Source organism: Nothoprocta perdicaria, unplaced genomic scaffold, assembly GCF_003342845.1.
Source record: "Nothoprocta perdicaria isolate Ctin4 unplaced genomic scaffold, notPer1 scaffold_3, whole genome shotgun sequence".
Lineage (NCBI taxonomy): Eukaryota > Metazoa > Chordata > Aves > Tinamiformes > Tinamidae > Nothoprocta > Nothoprocta perdicaria.
Window position 1 is genome coordinate 5,791,405 of NW_020455532.1, and position 18,348 is coordinate 5,809,752.

General features: G+C 38.4%; 1 protein-coding gene across 1 annotated transcript; it reads left to right on the forward strand.

Moving 5' to 3' along the window:
• The first annotated feature begins 33 nt into the window (after positions 1–33).
• On the forward strand, positions 34–13,830 carry PARD6B (par-6 family cell polarity regulator beta). Its single transcript, XM_026042134.1, has 3 exons — positions 34–99; positions 4,567–4,789; positions 10,728–13,830. The coding sequence occupies exons 1-3, from the start codon at positions 34–36 to the stop codon at positions 11,552–11,554; spliced, it is 1,116 nt and encodes a 371-aa protein (XP_025897919.1). The 3' UTR covers positions 11,555–13,830.
• The last annotated feature ends 4,518 nt before the right edge of the window (positions 13,831–18,348 follow it).

Here is an 18,348-nt window from a genome sequence, read left to right on the forward strand (position 1 = left end):
CGGCGGAGCCGGGAGCCCCGGCGCGGCGGCGGTATGAGCCGGCCTCAGCGCGGCGCCGCGGGCAGCCGCGGCCTCGGCACCATGGAGGTGAAGAGCAAGGTGGGTCCGGCCGCCGCGGAGAGTCCGGCCSCGGGGCCCGGCCCGGCGCTGCGGGGCGCGGGGAGCTGCTGACTCACCTGCCGGCGGCTGCTCCGGGGCTCCGGACGGCGGCCTCCCGTCCCTTCCCCCCCGGCCGGCGCGTACCGGCCGCCGCCGCCCCCGGGACGCTGCGCGAGGCTCGGCGGGGGCGGCCGCCTCGTGCCGCTCCCCGCGTGCCCGTTCTGCTGGGCTGCTGGGGGGGTGGAATCAATGTTTTTACGTGTTCCTTTTTATTATCATTCATTTCTAATTTTATTTTTTAAAGCAGTTTCGTGGCCTTCTCCCCTCAGTTTCGGCGTTGGCTGAAGCGACGCCCAGAGCGATAGAGGCTTTGGGAGAGTTTGGGGAGACTTAGAAGCGTTTTGGCCTCGTGATCCTTGAACTGCCCAACGTGCTCTCGCCCTGGCTGAGGAAAAGGGGGGTTTCGGGTTAACTTGGTAACCATGTGTTTACGTTCCTTTCTTCCAGTGGGCCAGAGATTGTTGTTACTCAGCTTGTGCTACCCCGGGAAGATAAGGCACGGTTTACTTGCCTTAAACAAAACGTGCTGCCCTTTGGAGACCCTGAAAGAATTTCATAATGGCTTTTTTTTTTTTTTTTTTAATGAGCACATATATCTATGCTATAGCTCCTACCGAGAGCTTTTTTTGTTATCCAAGCTGTGCACAATTCCACGAAACGTCTTCATTAAAGTATCTGCATCTATTTCTTTCTAGTGTTGCTTTTAAGGTGGCTCGAGCATAGTTTTATGGTAAAAACCTTGATGTTTTTAATTTAATTAGTTCTTTTTTCTGGGTTTGTTTTTGATGTTTGTGGGTTTGTATTTTTTCTAATGTTTTGTTGACTTGTTCAGCTGTTAAGAATTGTAAAGGTGTTGGATCTGTGGTAGTCGTTGATGTGTCAAGTAATTAGTTAAATGAACATATGCAACTTAGGTTAGAAACCCTTTCTCTTTGTGTAGGCAAATTGTAAGTGCATCTATACAGGAAGGTGATTTGCCCCATTGGTATAAAACGTCTCCTGTTAGTTTTATCTGCTGTTTATCGTTTGCTTTCCATTCCTTCTTGTCTTTCTAATCAAGTGTTAGAGCAGTGCATGAGCTGGGACTTAAGTTGTTATGTGTTTTTTGTTTTTGTTGTCGTTGTTAAGGATACCCTGACATTACCGATTTTTTTTCTTCCCCCCCTGGAAAAGGCCTAATTTGCATAACTGATAGTGTGGTTTTTTTTTTTTTTTTACGAGAACAAATGTTGATACAGCCTTCGAGTGGACAAAATCAAAAGCATGGAAATAGGGTAGCCACTTTTCCAAGTGCTAGCAAAGCATAGCTGTTATTATGGCTGGTGAAATCTCTCGTTTACATGTTTTCTGCACTGAGAACAGCCAAAACAATGTGCTTGGGAACAAAATACTGCCTCAAGCCTGAAACTCTGGGCCTGCTTGCTTCCCCCRTCGTGCATTTTGTGTAGGAATGGGGTGACTATATCTAGGAATCAACTATGAGATGCAGTCTTTGTTGTTTGTATAGGAAACTGTAAAAATTCCTATAAATAGGGACTGTCTCTTATGCCAATATTGCAAAACAAGCTTCAAGACATTCCTAGAATGACTTGTCACTAATGGATTGTTTAAAAGTGCATTGATTTAGTAGAACATCTCCCCTTTATGGGAGTAAGAGCAATCCTGAGAGAGGAGGAGGAGGTAGAAAGGAGTGTGTGGGAGGTGAAGGGGAACACTGCTGTGGAGGGRTCTGGGCTTTGAAGCCTTATCAGCCACACACAGCTCCTCATGTAGATGTTCGAGTCGGTATCGCGCCCAGCTGTGAGCCTGTGCCAGCACAGCCCCAGCAACATCTTTTTGGTGGCCAACTTATTGGATTTAGGTCTGAACTTGCCTTGGGGGATCTGATCCCATAATACTTCTATCTCAGTTTCTCTAATGTTAGTCAAGTAGATTTTGTCCTCAACCTAGAGGTTTTGGTAATAGTATGAAAGTCTCCAAATGAATGTGTGGTGTGTGGAATTTTTTTCTCTCCCCTTTCCTCTCCTGTCTTTCTATTCTTTGTAGAATGAAAACTACTAGAGTAGTTTTGTTRCTGTAGTTCATGTTCTCTTATTGTTGCTGGAGGCTACTAATAGTATAGTGCATGTATCATGTTATGAGATGAGACATCTTTATCCCCTGTAAGAAAAATTATTTTGCTTAGTATATTACTGTAAGTCTCTTGTAAGCGTCTCTAATAACTTCTTAGTATGTTGACATAGCTTGCAGTGAATTTTCTCAGGTGAGTTACCAGTAAAACATCCTGACATCCTGTATTTGTAAAGAGCTCTAGTGACAAGTAGTCTTCTCTTAATTCAGTCTCTCCCAATTTCTCCTCTCATATGGGTTCCTCTGAGTTGTTAATTTTTTTGCTAGGGCAGCCTGTTTAATGGAATGGAGTGTAACAATTTATATTAAATGAAAACATTTCAGGGAGTTAAAATAAACTGACCATGAAATTGCATAGTTCTACTTTGCCTTTATCTGCTTTGACATATTAAAAAAAAAAAAAGGAGTTATAGCCAGATTATTAGTCTCTTAGTGCTTGCACCAAATGTTTATAGAACCCTTATTTATCATATGTTTTAAAAAATGCATGCTTATCATGCATTAGAGGCAGTGCAAATGGGCAACTCCTGTGATGTTCCTGCCTCAAGTGACTAAAGGATTTTAAGAGTCACGGGATAAATTTGTAAAGCTGACGTAATTGTGAAGCAAGCAGGTTTTTGATGTCAAGGGAGTTCCTCCTACGTATTTTTATTTACTTTGTTATAAGCAGGAATGGAATCCTCCCAAATGCCTTATTGTTAGCTAACACTGCAATTAGAGTATCTGTAGAAGAATGTTCTTGTAGAATTATTTTGTTTAAGAGTTTGGGTGGAAGGTGGAGTGTTGAAGTGCAGAAGATTCTTAGGTTGTTTTGTTGAGCTGTATTACAGTTAGTGTGGTGCTAATGTGCTCACAACAGCATCTCCTTATTTTCATTCATTTGTATGGCGGGATTTTTAAAGAATGTTCTTAAAGATTGTAATCAAATGGGAGGAGTTCGGTTTGGAAGCCTGGTAATGTGCTCGTTCACATCTGCAGGGTAACATACCAAAGCATGTGATAGTGAGGCTCAAATTTTCCTGCTACCTATTTTGTTCCATGTGCCACCGTGTTTTGGTTAAAACTAATCTCGCTGAAGAAATAATTTCTAATCTGTATGTTCACTGCAGATCAGCGGTAGAATTGAGAAAAAAAAATGACTTTGTTTTTATTTTGTTTTATCTTTGTCTAAAATGGYAATAACTGTAAGCTAGTTGGCTTTTTGTAGCCTAGATGCTGCTACAATCCCTTCATTATTTTTAATGCCGTCGCCAATGTGTGTGCCTGATGTGCAGTTCCTGGGGTTCTGGAATCATTTTTATCTGATACTCTGTTTGCATGCCCTCTGTGCATTGGGCGAGACTCTGTAATTGAGTTACACTTACGAAAATTAAAATTTGTCTGGTCTGCATGAAATGTTTGTTTTTTATGTCAAGTTGGAAGCTGAATAAATGACTAATTGGCTAAATGAGTGTTCTAAAAGTATAGTGCCAGTGGTGTCCCCAGTATATTTTCCAAACTGTTTGTGTTTTTATGCCTTGGATACAATCTCTTTGTAAATGATTATTCCCTGGAGTTTTGAGCATTAATGGTACAGACAAATATTTGAATACTTTTGAAGACTTGTTGCTGATTGCCTCCTGTATTTTTCTCTTTGGATAAGAGCAGAAGTAACTTGAGGCTTGGGAGGATACAATTTAAATGTCTGTCTAGCTCACTAAAGTTTGTATTGAAAGTCTGCAGTGATTGTTTCTATTCTTCAGATGAAACTTACTTTTTCTTTCTGGCCTGAAAAACTATGGGTTTTCAAATGCTAGAAAGCATAGTGCATCTATTATGTGATTTTTCTAAAGTGCTCTGGAACTTCTTTGGAAAAAAATTAAGGTAGTCGCATACCCTAGGAAGCGCATGTGCTTGCCTTTGAGCAACCAGTGTCAATGGTGGGTGTGAACTGTGTCCTATATCCAGAGCGTGGCTGCTGCAACATAAGAACAGGAGAATCAACAGTACTTTATGCTACTGTTTTACCATATTAGACATTACCATATGAGCAAATGTTTTTACTTAAACAGAACRCTAAAAGCAATCTGCAAGCAAGATCTGCACGCATTCTCACAGCACACTCATGAAGACCAAATGTAGAGTAAAAACTTTGAAAAATAGACATCTTAGCAGCATAAAAGCCCTTACCAAATTATGGGTTATGTTTTTTAGTGTATTTTCGGTTCTGTAACATTTCTGATGTTGCATCAAATCATCCTATTGTTTGAGCATAATAAAGATGTATTTTTGTTGTAGTTTGGAGCAGAATTTCGACGATTTTCTCTGGAAAGATCAAAACCTGGAAAGTTTGAGGAGTTCTATGGATTACTGCAGCATGTGCACAAGATACCAAATGTTGATGTCTTAGTGGGATATACGGACATTCATGGAGACCTGCTGCCTATCAATAATGATGACAATTACCATAAAGCAGTTTCTACAGCCAATCCTCTACTCAGGATTTTCATTCAAAGAAAAGGTAAGTGCACTTGCATTAGGTGAACTATTTGTTTAGGCAGCTGTGACTTGCTGCAGTAAACAGTGTGACTTGCGGAGGAAAAGAAACCTTCGGTCCTATTTCACCATGTTGAATTCCACAGTAATTATGGTTAATAACGTATTCACAGCTTGCAACAGCTTCCTCAAGCAGCCTATTTATACTGTGTGCTTTCTGYTTATGTTTTTAGTTCAGTTGGACAAAATGGAGTCAAATCTCTAGTAACACCCATTTCTTGTTTTATATTAGTAAATGAATATTTCTTTTTTTTGCCTGTTAGGTATAGGTTTCACATAATTCAAATCTTGTTTGGTCAGGAGGAGAGAACATAAGACTTATTCATTTCAATCTTATGTAAAGTATTAAATATCAGCATAAATTTAAGACCAACTTTGTGATATGTTATGCTCAATGCATTTTTTTCTGACAAAACACTCTGAGGCTTTTGAAGACAAGGTTATTTGTATTGGCAAATTCAAATATGTGCTGTTCAGTGTGTCAATTTGCCCTTATAGCATCTTCTAGGCACAATTCTGTTTGTCTCTTTCTAGTGTCTGGTTTTGTTCATGGAGAAAAAAGCGATTTGTTTTGGTCCAGGAGATGGTGTTTGTATATGGAAGTGTGTGAGKGGGGAAATGTAGTGTAATTACTTGAAACTGTTTTACTTTAGAGATCCCAAGAAAATCTAACTTCTTGCTGTTTTTTTTTCAGTTTGCCTGTGTATAGACATAAACATACATGTGTGGCTATGTGCACATACATCAGTATCACAATAAGTCAGCCAACTGCCTTTAAAAACATTGCCTAGGGCGTAGTGCACATCTTCATTAAATAGCTGCTTTAGAGAGAACTATGTAAGTGGGGAAAGGCTTTGAATTYGCGCTCAAAATAATCTCCACAATGATTTTACACAAAGACAATATTTTAAAATAGCCCATATGACTGGTCGTCAGGTGCTGTGTTGCAGGCAAAATGTGTATGTTGAGGATAATATGGTACGGTCTGTATGGTTCTGAATTGCCAAGGAGATGAGTTATTTACTTTAATGGAATCTACARGTAAAAAATGCCATTTAATCTCCTTCAGTAGCCATATGACAAGAACAGATAAACCACTTGTCAGACTGGGATTATTAAGGCAACGTTTTGACACCATATGTCTATCCTTTGTTACTGCCTATATATAKAGAGAGATAGATGTAAAATCTTATGCCAATTTGCTATTTTTTAAAGAGGAAAATAGATTATTTACTGTGACACTATTGGCATGAGACATTGAGAAGAGAATTGATACRATGTGCAAAACTAAAATAAAACCGCTTTTGTTCAGCATGCCAAGAACTGATGAGCAAGAAAAGCTTTGTAGAAAATAGCTTTTTCCTTGTTTTCTCTCTGTCACTSTGGTTTCTTCTAGCTATAGCATGTTAGAGAAAAAAGAACCCAGGTTTGTGTGTTAAAATCTGAGGACACTGTACTTTATACTGAATCAGTTGTGACCACTCCAATATTCTGAGSTTTGTTTTAACCTTCAATCTAAACATAAAATTCTGTCAGTTAAATTGAGGCTTCGGTTCTCTTGGCATCCTTGCCACACAACAGGAWTGGTTTTATAGAAGATATATATATTCTTGTACTTGCAGTTGGTAATTTGGCCATAAGTAGGGCTGAATTACAGTATGCAATGTCAAAATTTGTTTCTCTATAGGTACAACTCTTCAGACAATGTGACTTTTTTTATTGTCTATCTGTACAATTAAACATCTATAGATAAGATGTTGTCTATCTATACAATTAAAACAAAAGTTTGAATAAATACCTGCTATTGACAGGGTTATGGTCATCCTTGATGTTTTGGAACCTTAATACTAAGCTACCACAAGATACTCTTTCTTGTGCAAGGCTTTTTTTGTGACTTTTATATGCTGCATTATCTTYGTGTTATATTTTTATTTTAATAGAAACCACTGAAGAAGGTAGATCTACCTATAAGCTACATGTAGCTTATGAAAAAGCAACCTAAGAGCAGACTATAATAAAATTCTCGTTAAATGGTACCAAATCCATACTATTTTGCGTGCAAGGAACATTATAAAGTGTTGTAATGGGAGCAATGGACATAACTTTTACAGGGTTACTAATGTGCATTAAGTGAGATAATATAGTCTGTATCTTTAAGAGATTTTTGGCATGCCAGAGTAAATGCTTTTTCTGTTGACTTTTGACTGCTAATTTATGAAAGCTAGCAAATGGTCTTATCCCTGAGTGTTTATGCATATTGRCAAGCTTAGAGAGAAACCAGGAGCTACTCTAATGTTGTGAAATCACATTCATTTTAGCTAAGTTCCTTTAAAATATTTCTGAATGTGCCAGTGCAAGATGTAAAATCCCYAGAGACTGATATTGCACAAGGATGGCTATCAGCTTGCAGAAAAACAGTTGATTATTGGAATATCCTTCTGCAGTTTTAACAGATTAACAGGTACTGTTGACATCTGGAATTTAAAGGTTAAACTGATCTACCTGATTAAATCCAGATGTATGGGAGTCATTCTGTCTGTGAGAAAATTCTTACTGAAGGATAATGTGTGTGGGGAGGAGAAGGGCAGATGGGGAATTTTGCCTTGTAAATACAAGAATAATGATRGATAATAGATAAACAGAAGGCATAGCTCACTTAAATACCTGTAAAACTCATGATATTAAATTACAACATAAGAGCTTTTGCAAATTTTATGCATTATATCTTAAAAAGTGGAAAAAATTTTGGAATTTCCTGTTTTTTACGTTAGACTTCACTGTTAAGAAGTCTTGTAGAGTATTAACGTCTCTCTTTAAAAATATTTTTAAAAAGTTGACTTTTTGAACAAGTCTGGAACATCCAAAGGGGTTGAGTCCGTTTTCTAAAGAACTAGTTTAGGTTCCTAAAACCTTATTTCAGTATAACTTGTGGCTAAATATGGATTTGACTTATTGGAATGTTTAGAGGAGGGCAGGGGGAAGGAAAAAAGAGCTAAGTTGCATCCAATGCAGTGATATGATACTAGGATTTTAAAAATGTAATTCATGAAGRGTAATTTCATTGCTTTGTAATATACCGGAAAAACAATTTTAAATATTTTGTCTTGAATAATGTTGAGTTGAAACCAGATTTGGGTATTGTGGACTTTTGTTTTAAACTTATTAGTACATGCATGCAGTTTGCTGTTGTCCTGAGCCTGCACCAGCTGAAAGAAGAGAAGGAGAATGTGGACATTCTCCTTAACATATCTGTAGTTAACACCTTGTCCTCTGGCTTAATGCCAAAATATTTTTCACTGCAGCTTTAAACTGATTAGCTGGGTGCCAGGACAAAGATGCCTTTGTGCTCGAGAATATTGCTTTAGAAAAATTGTTTAGCAGTGGAGGAGAGGTTAAACAAAGTCGTGCTGTTTGACTGAGATATGGAGAGATGAGTTTGTGTCCTCAACTTTTTGATTTTTTTTTTCCCCTTGAACTTATGTTACTTTATCTTATTTTCTTCTAATGGTGATTTATTAAGGTAAGGCTAACTATAATATAACACTTCTGATCACTTAAAAGTTGCCATAAATAGTTTACAGTTTGAGAATACCATCTTACTGCAACAGTATGTTTCTAAACTTGCTAAGCTGTGATGTTTTTTTTTTAAAGCAAGAGCACCAGAAGATTTGTAGATTTGGTATAATTTGAAGAGGTGTAAAATAGCTGTTCTTTGAATCTTTAGCAAGAGTATGAACAGCTCTAGTCTAAATCCAACTTAGTGATTCTTTGGAGCATTTACCAACAAACAACTCTTCTGGATCGATGTAGTGTTAAATTTGTATAAATCTTGAACACTGCCACAAACCAAGAAAGTTATATGCTTGAATCAAAGTGACTTGTCCGTACAAAATCTCTGCTGCTTGGAATATTTTTCACTAGTTCTGCTGTGTTGTGCAACACTAAAAGCAGAGTTGTGCAGTGTCAGAAACTCATGCTACATAGAGGCAAGTGCTGCACAAGATCACAAAGATCCATGTGAAATCCTGGTGATGGAAAGGGGAAGTCCATGGCTTTAAATCACCTTTGCTCTCATTAATGTTCCTAATGAGTTCTAATATTGAAGGCACCACTGTCTATTTAATCATTACCTATACTGTTAGAGTGCTGTTGTGTTACATTGCTTGTTATTTAACAGTAAAGGCATGCTTAGAGGAAGGCCCTTCTGTCTGCTCTTGCTTCCTAAGTGTTCGTCCCAGGTTCCCCTGTAAACAGTAGCACTTCCAAGTTAGAACAGCAATTGTATTGCAATTCTTCAGGTTGCAGAAATCTTCTCAAAATAGTGACCAGGTATCTAACTCGAAACTGGTTTGATGAGCACTTGAAACAAGAGGATGAAACTTCTGCTTATGTTTATCTTCAAATTTAAATAAGCATATAAAATAGTGCTTTTATTACTTTAAAGTTTCTTTAGGTGAAGAACAACAAAAATCCCTTGCTTTTATGGAGCAGAAACTTTCAAACTCCTAGTTTATCATGCCCAGTTGTAGCTAGCTACTGTTTGCTTCTTCCTCACACTGCTCCTTGCTTTAACTGTTTTCTTATATTTGACCCTTTCCTCAGAAGTCAGAGGAAAGCAGAGTTTACTGGGTGTCTGGGAGAAGAGGAGGAATCCCTAGGGTGCCCTCTACATACCCCATTGCATGTGAAATGCCAGCACTGCAGTGTGTAGGAGGCAACCTGTGCCTTTATTCACGGAGCAGTTCATGCAGGAATTTCCCTCGGGATGAAAACATGCCTGTATCTAAGAAACAGCAGGCGTAGAAATTGTTCTGCAGAGTGGGCATAGTAATCTAGAGGCATCCATGTCTTCTCCTGTAGGAGGACTTTCTCATCAACAATTACTTTCTTTAGCTTTCCTGCTGTAATAGCATTTCCATAGGTTTTTTAATTTCTAGATTAGTGTCTAAGCAAACTTCTGTGTTTTCTTGACTGTGCCAATGGCAGCGCAGTACACTAATAACACCAATACAAAAAAATCCCAACCTTTCAGAGTTCTGGGTTGCTAGAAACCAGCTCTGTTTGATTCTAAACCCTTACATAACACTGCAGAAGTATTAGTGCAAATCTGAGGGACTTCAGTCAAATCTGAATGGGTTTCTCATTTAAAATCGGCTTCATGGAGAGTTGAGGTATGTTGAATATAAAAACAGAAGCTTTCTTTGGTTAAGGAGCATTTCAGATATCAGAATTGCTCCTGTGATCGGGTCTGAAGTATTCTACATAATACTTTTCTTTCCATTTTAAGATACATATATAAGTTTAAAAAAAACTGAGAAATTTGCACATTTCTGAATCAAATGGTAGCATTTAGCGTTGTACAAATAACTTAGTCTGGAGTAGCTCTRTGCAAGGGCTCTTTGTTTCTCCTCCTCAGCCATTTTACCTACACTGCATGGGGGTGGGGGAGAGCGTGGAATGGAATAAGCTTTCTGGAGTTTGAATCCAGGTCACTTGGCTAGTGTCCAGGAGCGAGGCAGTCATAGGCACTCTGCTTTCCTCCCTCTTTTTTTTTTTCCTTATTCCAATGATCTGAAACTGGAGGAGGAGAAGGTAACAAGTAGAATGATACCCAAAAAATGTGTTTCTAAAATGCCTTCTTTTGGGCAGGTAGGATACTTTGCCTTTGTATTGTTGCCATTTTTTTTATGTATTGTTTCCTTTGATGATAGGAAGAAAAATAGAAAGCTCATCTGAATCCCTTGGTGTGAAAGCTAGTTTTATATTTAGAGAGAGAAAATTCTACTGTAGCATGTTAAGAACCTTTTAGATTAGGTATTTCAATCTGTTGCCCTAAAAYGCTTTATATATGATGTATATGCATTGCTATCACGATTTAATCATCAATACGCTCTGTCTTACAGAAGATGCGGACTACAGTGCCTTTGGTACAGACACTATGACAAGGAAGAAAAATGTCTTGGCGAATGTGTTGCGTCCAGACAACCACAGGAAGAAACCCCACATTGTCATTAGCATGCCTCAAGACTTCAGGCCTGTGTCTTCTATCATAGACGTAGATATTCTTCCAGAAACCCATCGTAGGGTGCGACTTTACAAATACGGAACCGACAAACCACTGGGATTCTACATACGAGATGGCTCCAGCGTCAGAGTAACGCCACAAGGACTGGAGAAAGTTCCAGGAATTTTCATATCCAGACTTGTCCCTGGAGGTCTGGCTCAAAGTACAGGCTTGCTGGCTGTTAATGATGAAGTACTGGAGGTGAATGGGATAGAAGTTTCAGGAAAGAGCCTTGATCAGGTTACAGACATGATGATTGCCAACAGCCGTAACCTGATCATTACAGTAAGGCCCGCAAACCAGAGAAACAATGTGGTCAGGAACAGTCGGACTTCTGGCAGCTCTGGTCAGTCTACTGAATCCAGCCTTCCAAGTAGCACACCTAATATTGTAACAAACTTCTTGCAAGGAGAAGAGGAGAGCGATGAAGAGGACATTATCATTGAAGACAGCGGTGAGCCACAGCAGATTCCAAAAGCTGTCCGTACCAGTGAAAGCCTGGAGTCGTTGTCACAAATGGAACTTCTTCATGAGTCCACGCAGAATGGCTTCCTTCCTTCCAGCGAGACAAACTTGAATCATTCAGCAGGCAGCATTAGCATAGAATATGAAGAACAGCATCCAGATCATAAATCATTGGAAGATGGAACTATAATAACACTATGAAGTTACATAGGTGTACTTTGTATTAACTGAGAATGCCATATATGTTTTAATTTGGCTTAATATGTAATACATTTTATACCTCTCCACCTACTGAGCACTGCAATTAGACTTAAAGAAAAAAAAATGGAGATGAGAAGTTTGAAGTTATGTAAGTTGACTAACTTCAGCTAATTCTGCACTTCGATGTAAATACATCATGAAGATAAAATTGGCAACCAACTGGAACTGGATGAGGAAAATTTTATATTGAAAATGAAGGATAGCTAAGAGATAGCTTGTAGATACCTACAAGCTTCTCTTGTAGGTACTTGATTGTCTATGTGGAATGCTATTGATTCTATAGAAGCAAATTTCCCTTTGTGTGTGAGGTTGTTTTTTCTAATGTACTGTGGTTTCCTATTCAACTGAAGTGCTGCTTTAGCCTCCTCATTGCTGTTTGGGGCTGCTGTCTTTGTGCTGGTTGCACTGCGTGGCTCTGTATCTGGAAGTGGAAGAACAGACAGGAGGGGACGTAAGAAGAGATGTCCTTGATAATTCTGACTGATTCACTGACCAGCATGTATAGAGTAGTGGTCTGCAGGTAGACAGCAGTTGCGTTGCAAGCAGGGGCTGCTCAAGATGATTGCCCCTTTGGAAGTGAATGTGCAACACCAGGCTCCTTAGTCACTCACCTTTATGTTTCTAATCTGTCTTGCATGGCCAGGTAAACTCACTTTTAATTACACTATAATTTGTAAATTTGAAATGTGAAAGTCTTAACACTAGTGTGTCTTGAAGACTTGTTTTCATTTTAGTTTACAGTATTTAAGGATACTGTAATTAGTAACTAAATCAAATGATAAACTTTAAAGAAATTAAAGGTAAACTTAATACTATGGAAATAACACACATGGGATATACCATGTGACTATGCCACAGTCCTCACAGAAGCTGTTAAGTTTGTTTGAGAGAGTGAAAATTATATGAAAAGATGACTTAAGACCCGAACAGGTTAGAGCAGCTTGAGCCTGTGTGGCATTAACATTATTCATTATAGTGACCTAATTGTACATGCTCACCTTGCTGTGCACCACTGGCTGGGTATTCTGATATTACAGAGTTACTACACTGGAAAATAATACACTGCTGACAAAATCCTGATACTGAAATGCAGGTGTGTAATGTGCTGCAGACTTGCATGGAGAGCTGCAGGGGAGGCTTGGGACATTCTTTCCCTCTCAGTCCTGTCTCGCTGCTGTGGCCCAAGCTGGGGCTGGGAAATGGAAGATTCGAACTGAAAGGGCTGGGGAGAAACATGGGTGAAGTGTCTGAGCAAGGATCCTGCAGCCCAAGTCAGCTCCGATGGGCAGGGAGGATGCAGCAGCCTGTGCTGTGCCCAGAGGCAATAGTCTGTGTTCCTCTGGGGTGGAGGGTGGAATGGAGGGAGACAGAAACCCCTTTCTCCCCCTCACCTCAGTCTGTCTCGGGAAAGCATCTACCTCTGTTAACTTTCTTAATGTAAGACTAACTGTATGTGTAACGCTAAGCATTTATAAAACCTCCTATAGCACRCTGGAGGTTAGAACTGATGCAGACCAAGTTATTCTTAGTTTAATTCTGATAAATGCAGGTTTTAAGTTCATAATACTTTATGAATAGCTTTTTTTTCCCCCCAAGCTGTCAGTAATACCGAATTTTGAGTGCTGCAGACTTCCAAGAAAGGCTGTCTTCTATCAGATTAATGCCTTTTCTGATTTATGGAGAACTAGCATAATGGATAATGGAATATTTTTCATTATGGAAATGAAAACAATGGAAAACAGATTAGAGTTCTACTTAGTCCATTTTGTTAGTGGCGTTATCAGATTATGTACAATAGACCCTGAATTTTTTTTAACATGAGCAAATATTGTAAAGTTTTAGACTTAGTTTGATAATAATCTTTAACTTGAAATATTCATTTGATATGAAAAGAGGAAAATGGATATGGTTTATATGTTCTGCAACATAAAATTTAAATATATTTTCTGTGAGTGCTGCTCTAACACTTCCATTACTCAAGGAAGAATGTTTACTCTTAAATATCTTTTTTCCCTTTATCAAAGGACTTTCCTTCCTGTATGAAATCATCAGCGGAGGGCAACTTTGATATATTAGGCTAGTTTGCACTTCTGTGCCTTCTGTTTACTTGAATGTATTGGGAATAATCAAAGTAATAAAGGCACTTGGATARGCAGAGAATGAGAGCCAGAGATGCAGAAGACAAAGTGGCAGTGCACGCAGTGAAGGCAGAATGTTTTCTTTAGCTGGAAATACTAATTGGCATCTACTGAAATGGCTCTAACGTGGTACATTAGTATGTGCATTGCTTGGATGCTGGTTGAGCTATTAACTCGCACAGGAAGGTCGAGTCTGAGAATGCTAATGTTACACAATAATTTATTGCTCATGTACAAACACCCAGGGTTAGTGCTGCCAAACCCTCTTGCGGTACCTAATTTGTATCTTTAACAGATGCATGATTATTTTGAGAAAAAAAWATATATATATTCACACACACACTGGTACTAAAGAGTTTAAAAATAATTAGGGTCCTGCTTAAAAGTGCACGAGACTCCATCTCTTAGGACCTTTCCTCCAAACTTGATGATCTTCAATGTGTGAGAATATTGTTTTTGGCAAATACAATATTCTGTTTTGCAGAAATTTGATGACAAATATAGTAGAACTAAGCATTTGAGACTTGATGAAATAACATCATGGACTAAATCTAAGTAGGTTTTATAAAGGCTATATTTACAGTTAGAGTGACAGACTGCACAGCATGTAATTGCTTATTGCTGCAGTTACCATAAGTTTCTGAAGTTCTTCCATATCTTCYGAATGCATACACTGTTAATTACTAAATATTTTAAATCATTATTTCAGGATAATCAACCATAGATGATGAATGGCTAATTTTTTATGTAAGTGGTACTGGGGTTCAGTATAAGATTTTAAAAATATTATGCTGATATTGTTAGCCTTTCATTCACTACCTCCTAAATTTTTAACATCTCTATGATTTTTCTCCTTGGAAGAAAATACTTAAAGGCTTGACTGTTTTATATAGACTTTATTTTTAGCTATAAAATCTAAAAGTGATTGCAAGGTTACTGTGCATGATTGATAATATTAAGCTGCTATCAGTGTACTCTGTGTATTAAGTATTCTAATATGTGTAAATTGTATTTTCAGTCCAGATTTTATAAATTAACTTATAAATATCCAAATTATTTCAAAATAGAATGAAAAACTAAAATTCCTGTGAATAGTATTATGCAGTTGTGTACGTGAACAGTAGGGAACAAGTGGTTCCTTACTTGTGTCTGGGAGACTGAAGACAGATGAACCTTTTAAGTGCACCTTAATAGGAAAAGAAAAGAGCAAATTCTTAATGGAAATAAGATACCATTACTTTCAAGTTCTGCTGCAGTACTGGATAAGTCAAGCCTAACTGTGAATCATAAGTTTTTTCCACAGTTGAAATAAATTTAGGACAATGTTCTCACAAGCTGTCTTTAACATATGTGTATTTTTGTGAATATTATGTATTTTCTAATTAAATTTTACTTGCAATGTGATTTTTACATGAATGAACCTGTTTAAAATGTCAAATATCAGTATTTTTCTTACAACTTTAATGTATGATGTACATTGTTATCTCACTGAATGAAGATTGATTTTATGAAATCAAGCTAGCTGTAGTTGTATATTAGTCTTATATTTTTACAAACTGGAATAATAAATGGATATAGAAGTAACTTTTTTTTCTCAATTAATTTGACAGGTAAGTCAAAATGAGGGGAAAAATAGATTCCCTGCTGCTTCTGGAGTGTGGAAGTAGACATCTTACAATTTTAATTTGGGGATCTAAATAGACTCGTATTTTGTAGCTGTCTGAAATGTTTGCATCCTGTGCTCCCTTCTTTGGACCAGGCCTCCATAGATGAGGTCTGCAGGGGTTCAGAAGAACACTGTCCCCAGGCCTGTGTTGGTCTCATCTCCACAGTATTTGCAAATAATCAGTGTCTCRTGTCACCTGCTTGAAAACTGCTCATAGGAGAGTCTAGGCCCTGAAACTCGGGAGATGGTTCTTTATTCTGTCACTTTTGTCAAGCACTGCTGGGGACTTGGAGGTTTTCATCATTACTGTAARTATTTATTATGTTGTGGTGACTCTATAGTTTTAAAGTGAATTTGAACTCAGTCTTATAAATGTTTTCAGCCCTATGCTTTGGTGGTGTTAGTGAACAATCACTTAGCAACTAAAGATAAGTTTCATTTGGTCCYATTGTTTATCTGATATGCTTAAAAGATAAAAGCTTTTGGGGGGTCTGCTGCTTCCTGGAGCCATCACGATGACTTTTTCTGTAACTATATCTTTATGATTTTTGATTTCATTTGAATGGTTCAGGACTTTCCATAGCTGCCAGTGCAACTATAGGAGGTGACAAAAAGCTAAAACTACAGTAAAACTGCTGGGAAGAAAGATACTGAAGGAAAAACTATTTGGCAAGAGAGTCTTGTTTGAAGACCATGTAGTTACTTACCACGACAGCAGCCAGCATCCATATTTATCTCTAGCCATTAGCTGCTCAACCAACCAAGTATTATCCCCTGTGCATGATCAGAGGCTTAAATACAGCTCATGCTCTATGTAAGAAGAGAGAATGAAACTGGAGCCAAGTCTGGCACTCGATCTGTACAGCTTGGCTTGGAGATGGTGTCAAAATATCGCATAAAACAGATCTCAAACTTGAAATAACCCTTGAAATTTTACTCTTATCTTGAAGCTAGCTGTGATACTGCAGTATCAGACTTGCCTGTGGCGCTTCTGAAGCGCATCTACGTGTTCCTTGCAATACAGCTATCAGTATTCAGATGCTATTATGTAATACTGGCACGTGGAAGTGCTGAAGTGGAATAACCAGCTTTAAGGYAGCTTCATAAATGACTTCCAAAACTAGTTTGCAGTGGGGGAGGTAGGTTGTGGAAATCCTTCAGATGGCAAYAGTGTTTTTCTTAGCTGCTGTACAAGTATGCAAGAAATGCTGCACCTGGTTCTTTGGAGAGGAGAGATCGTAGTSAAGATTTAAGAACTCGCATTCCTTGTGTAGCTGTGATAGATCACTTGTGTACTTTCCCTCTCAAATGGGAGATAAATTTGTCTGAGGACCAAATGCAGTATACTTGACTTCTAGAAGTGTTTTAGAAACATGGCACACAAGCTGATGTAAAGTGCTGTGCTATTTTACCAGCATTACCAGCATTATATTTTTTACAGCAATTTAGAAGTGTTTTTAATAAGATAAAACTTGTAGTCCTTCCAATTAGCATTCCTGTCTTCTTAGATAATAGTGATGGTTCAAGTAGACAGATTACAAAAGGACTGTTCTGTCACAAGATACTGGACTGTAGCAGGGATTTTTCTGCAATTCGTATCCGGGAGTTTTGTTTGTTTGCTATTACTCCAGATGCACCTGCAGTAAAGATTTATGGAGGATGCAGAGGATTTTGAATTTTTATAATGCTCAGGACCAAGCATTGAATATATAGATACTGGCTTTTGAATTATTCCATGACTATTATATAAATGGCTGCAATTTATAATCTAGAAATTGTAAATTGTATATTGTTGCTACGTAGGTTCTTGTTACTCTTTTCCTTTTATGCTATAAAAAGATATGAAAAATCTTACTTTGAAGCTTCAAAGAAGGTAAAATTGAATGTGGAAATGCAGATAAGGTTGTGTTGATATAGTGTTATATATAATATATATTTATATCTGAATTTAAGCATGTTCCCCTCGGTTCTGTTAAAGCTTCCCAAATATACTTTTAAGACCTCATCTGAAGTTTATAGGGGTGCCAGTCTTTCACTGATAGAACTGTTTCTCTTAAATGCTGCACAGGCTGCTTGGAGTCTGCAGCGTAAATGATATCCAAGTGGCTCATCAGAGATGAGGCCTGTGGTGTTAATAACTGTGCAAGTGCATAATGAGAAATCTTTCCAGACATGGAGAATTTGCCAGTGAAACTCCAAATGTTTGGAGAATGATGCACAGAGATGCAGCGTGTTTCTTTTCTGTGTTGAAGGTCAGTGTAAGGTCTGGATTTACAAATTTCTTAGGACTTTTAAGGCATGGTATTTTCTATTCTTTCCATTGTGGGTTTTTTATATAGCTTCTAGGCAAACTGCTATAAACTGAGTATTTCTTGATGATAAGGTTTTTTTGCATTCTTCATCAATAACTTGGTCTTCTCAAAAGCCAAGAAAAGCTCTGGATGATAGTGTGGGTCTCTTGTGCCTGTGCTCAGAAAGCACTCAAAATCAGTTTGCATGAACATTTTTAATAACTGCACTTCRAAACAGCACTAGTTGCTTCAGGAAAGCAGGGATTTCATCTGGTTTCCTGGAGGTTTCATCTTTACCCCATTTCTAATGGATTTTCCTTTCTGTCGCTTGGGTCTGTCTGCAAACCCTTCTCCATCAGATAATGTCTCAAACTGATGGATGTGAAATGCTGCCTGCTGTGCTCAATCCCTGCACGAAGCACCTGCAGCCTTCCCTTTTTCTGTGCAAACAGGCCCTAGCCCCTGACTGCAGGAGGAAATGGTAACGAGTGGTAACGAGGAAATGGTAACGAGGCAGAGGGCTCTTTGTATCGGCTCCCCCTGCTTTCCCGATAACGTGGTCGTACGTCGAGCGCAGCCTCTGCTTGTCCCCTGGCTCCTGCAGCCCGAGCTGCTGCTCGCTGCCCGCTGCGGCCTCTG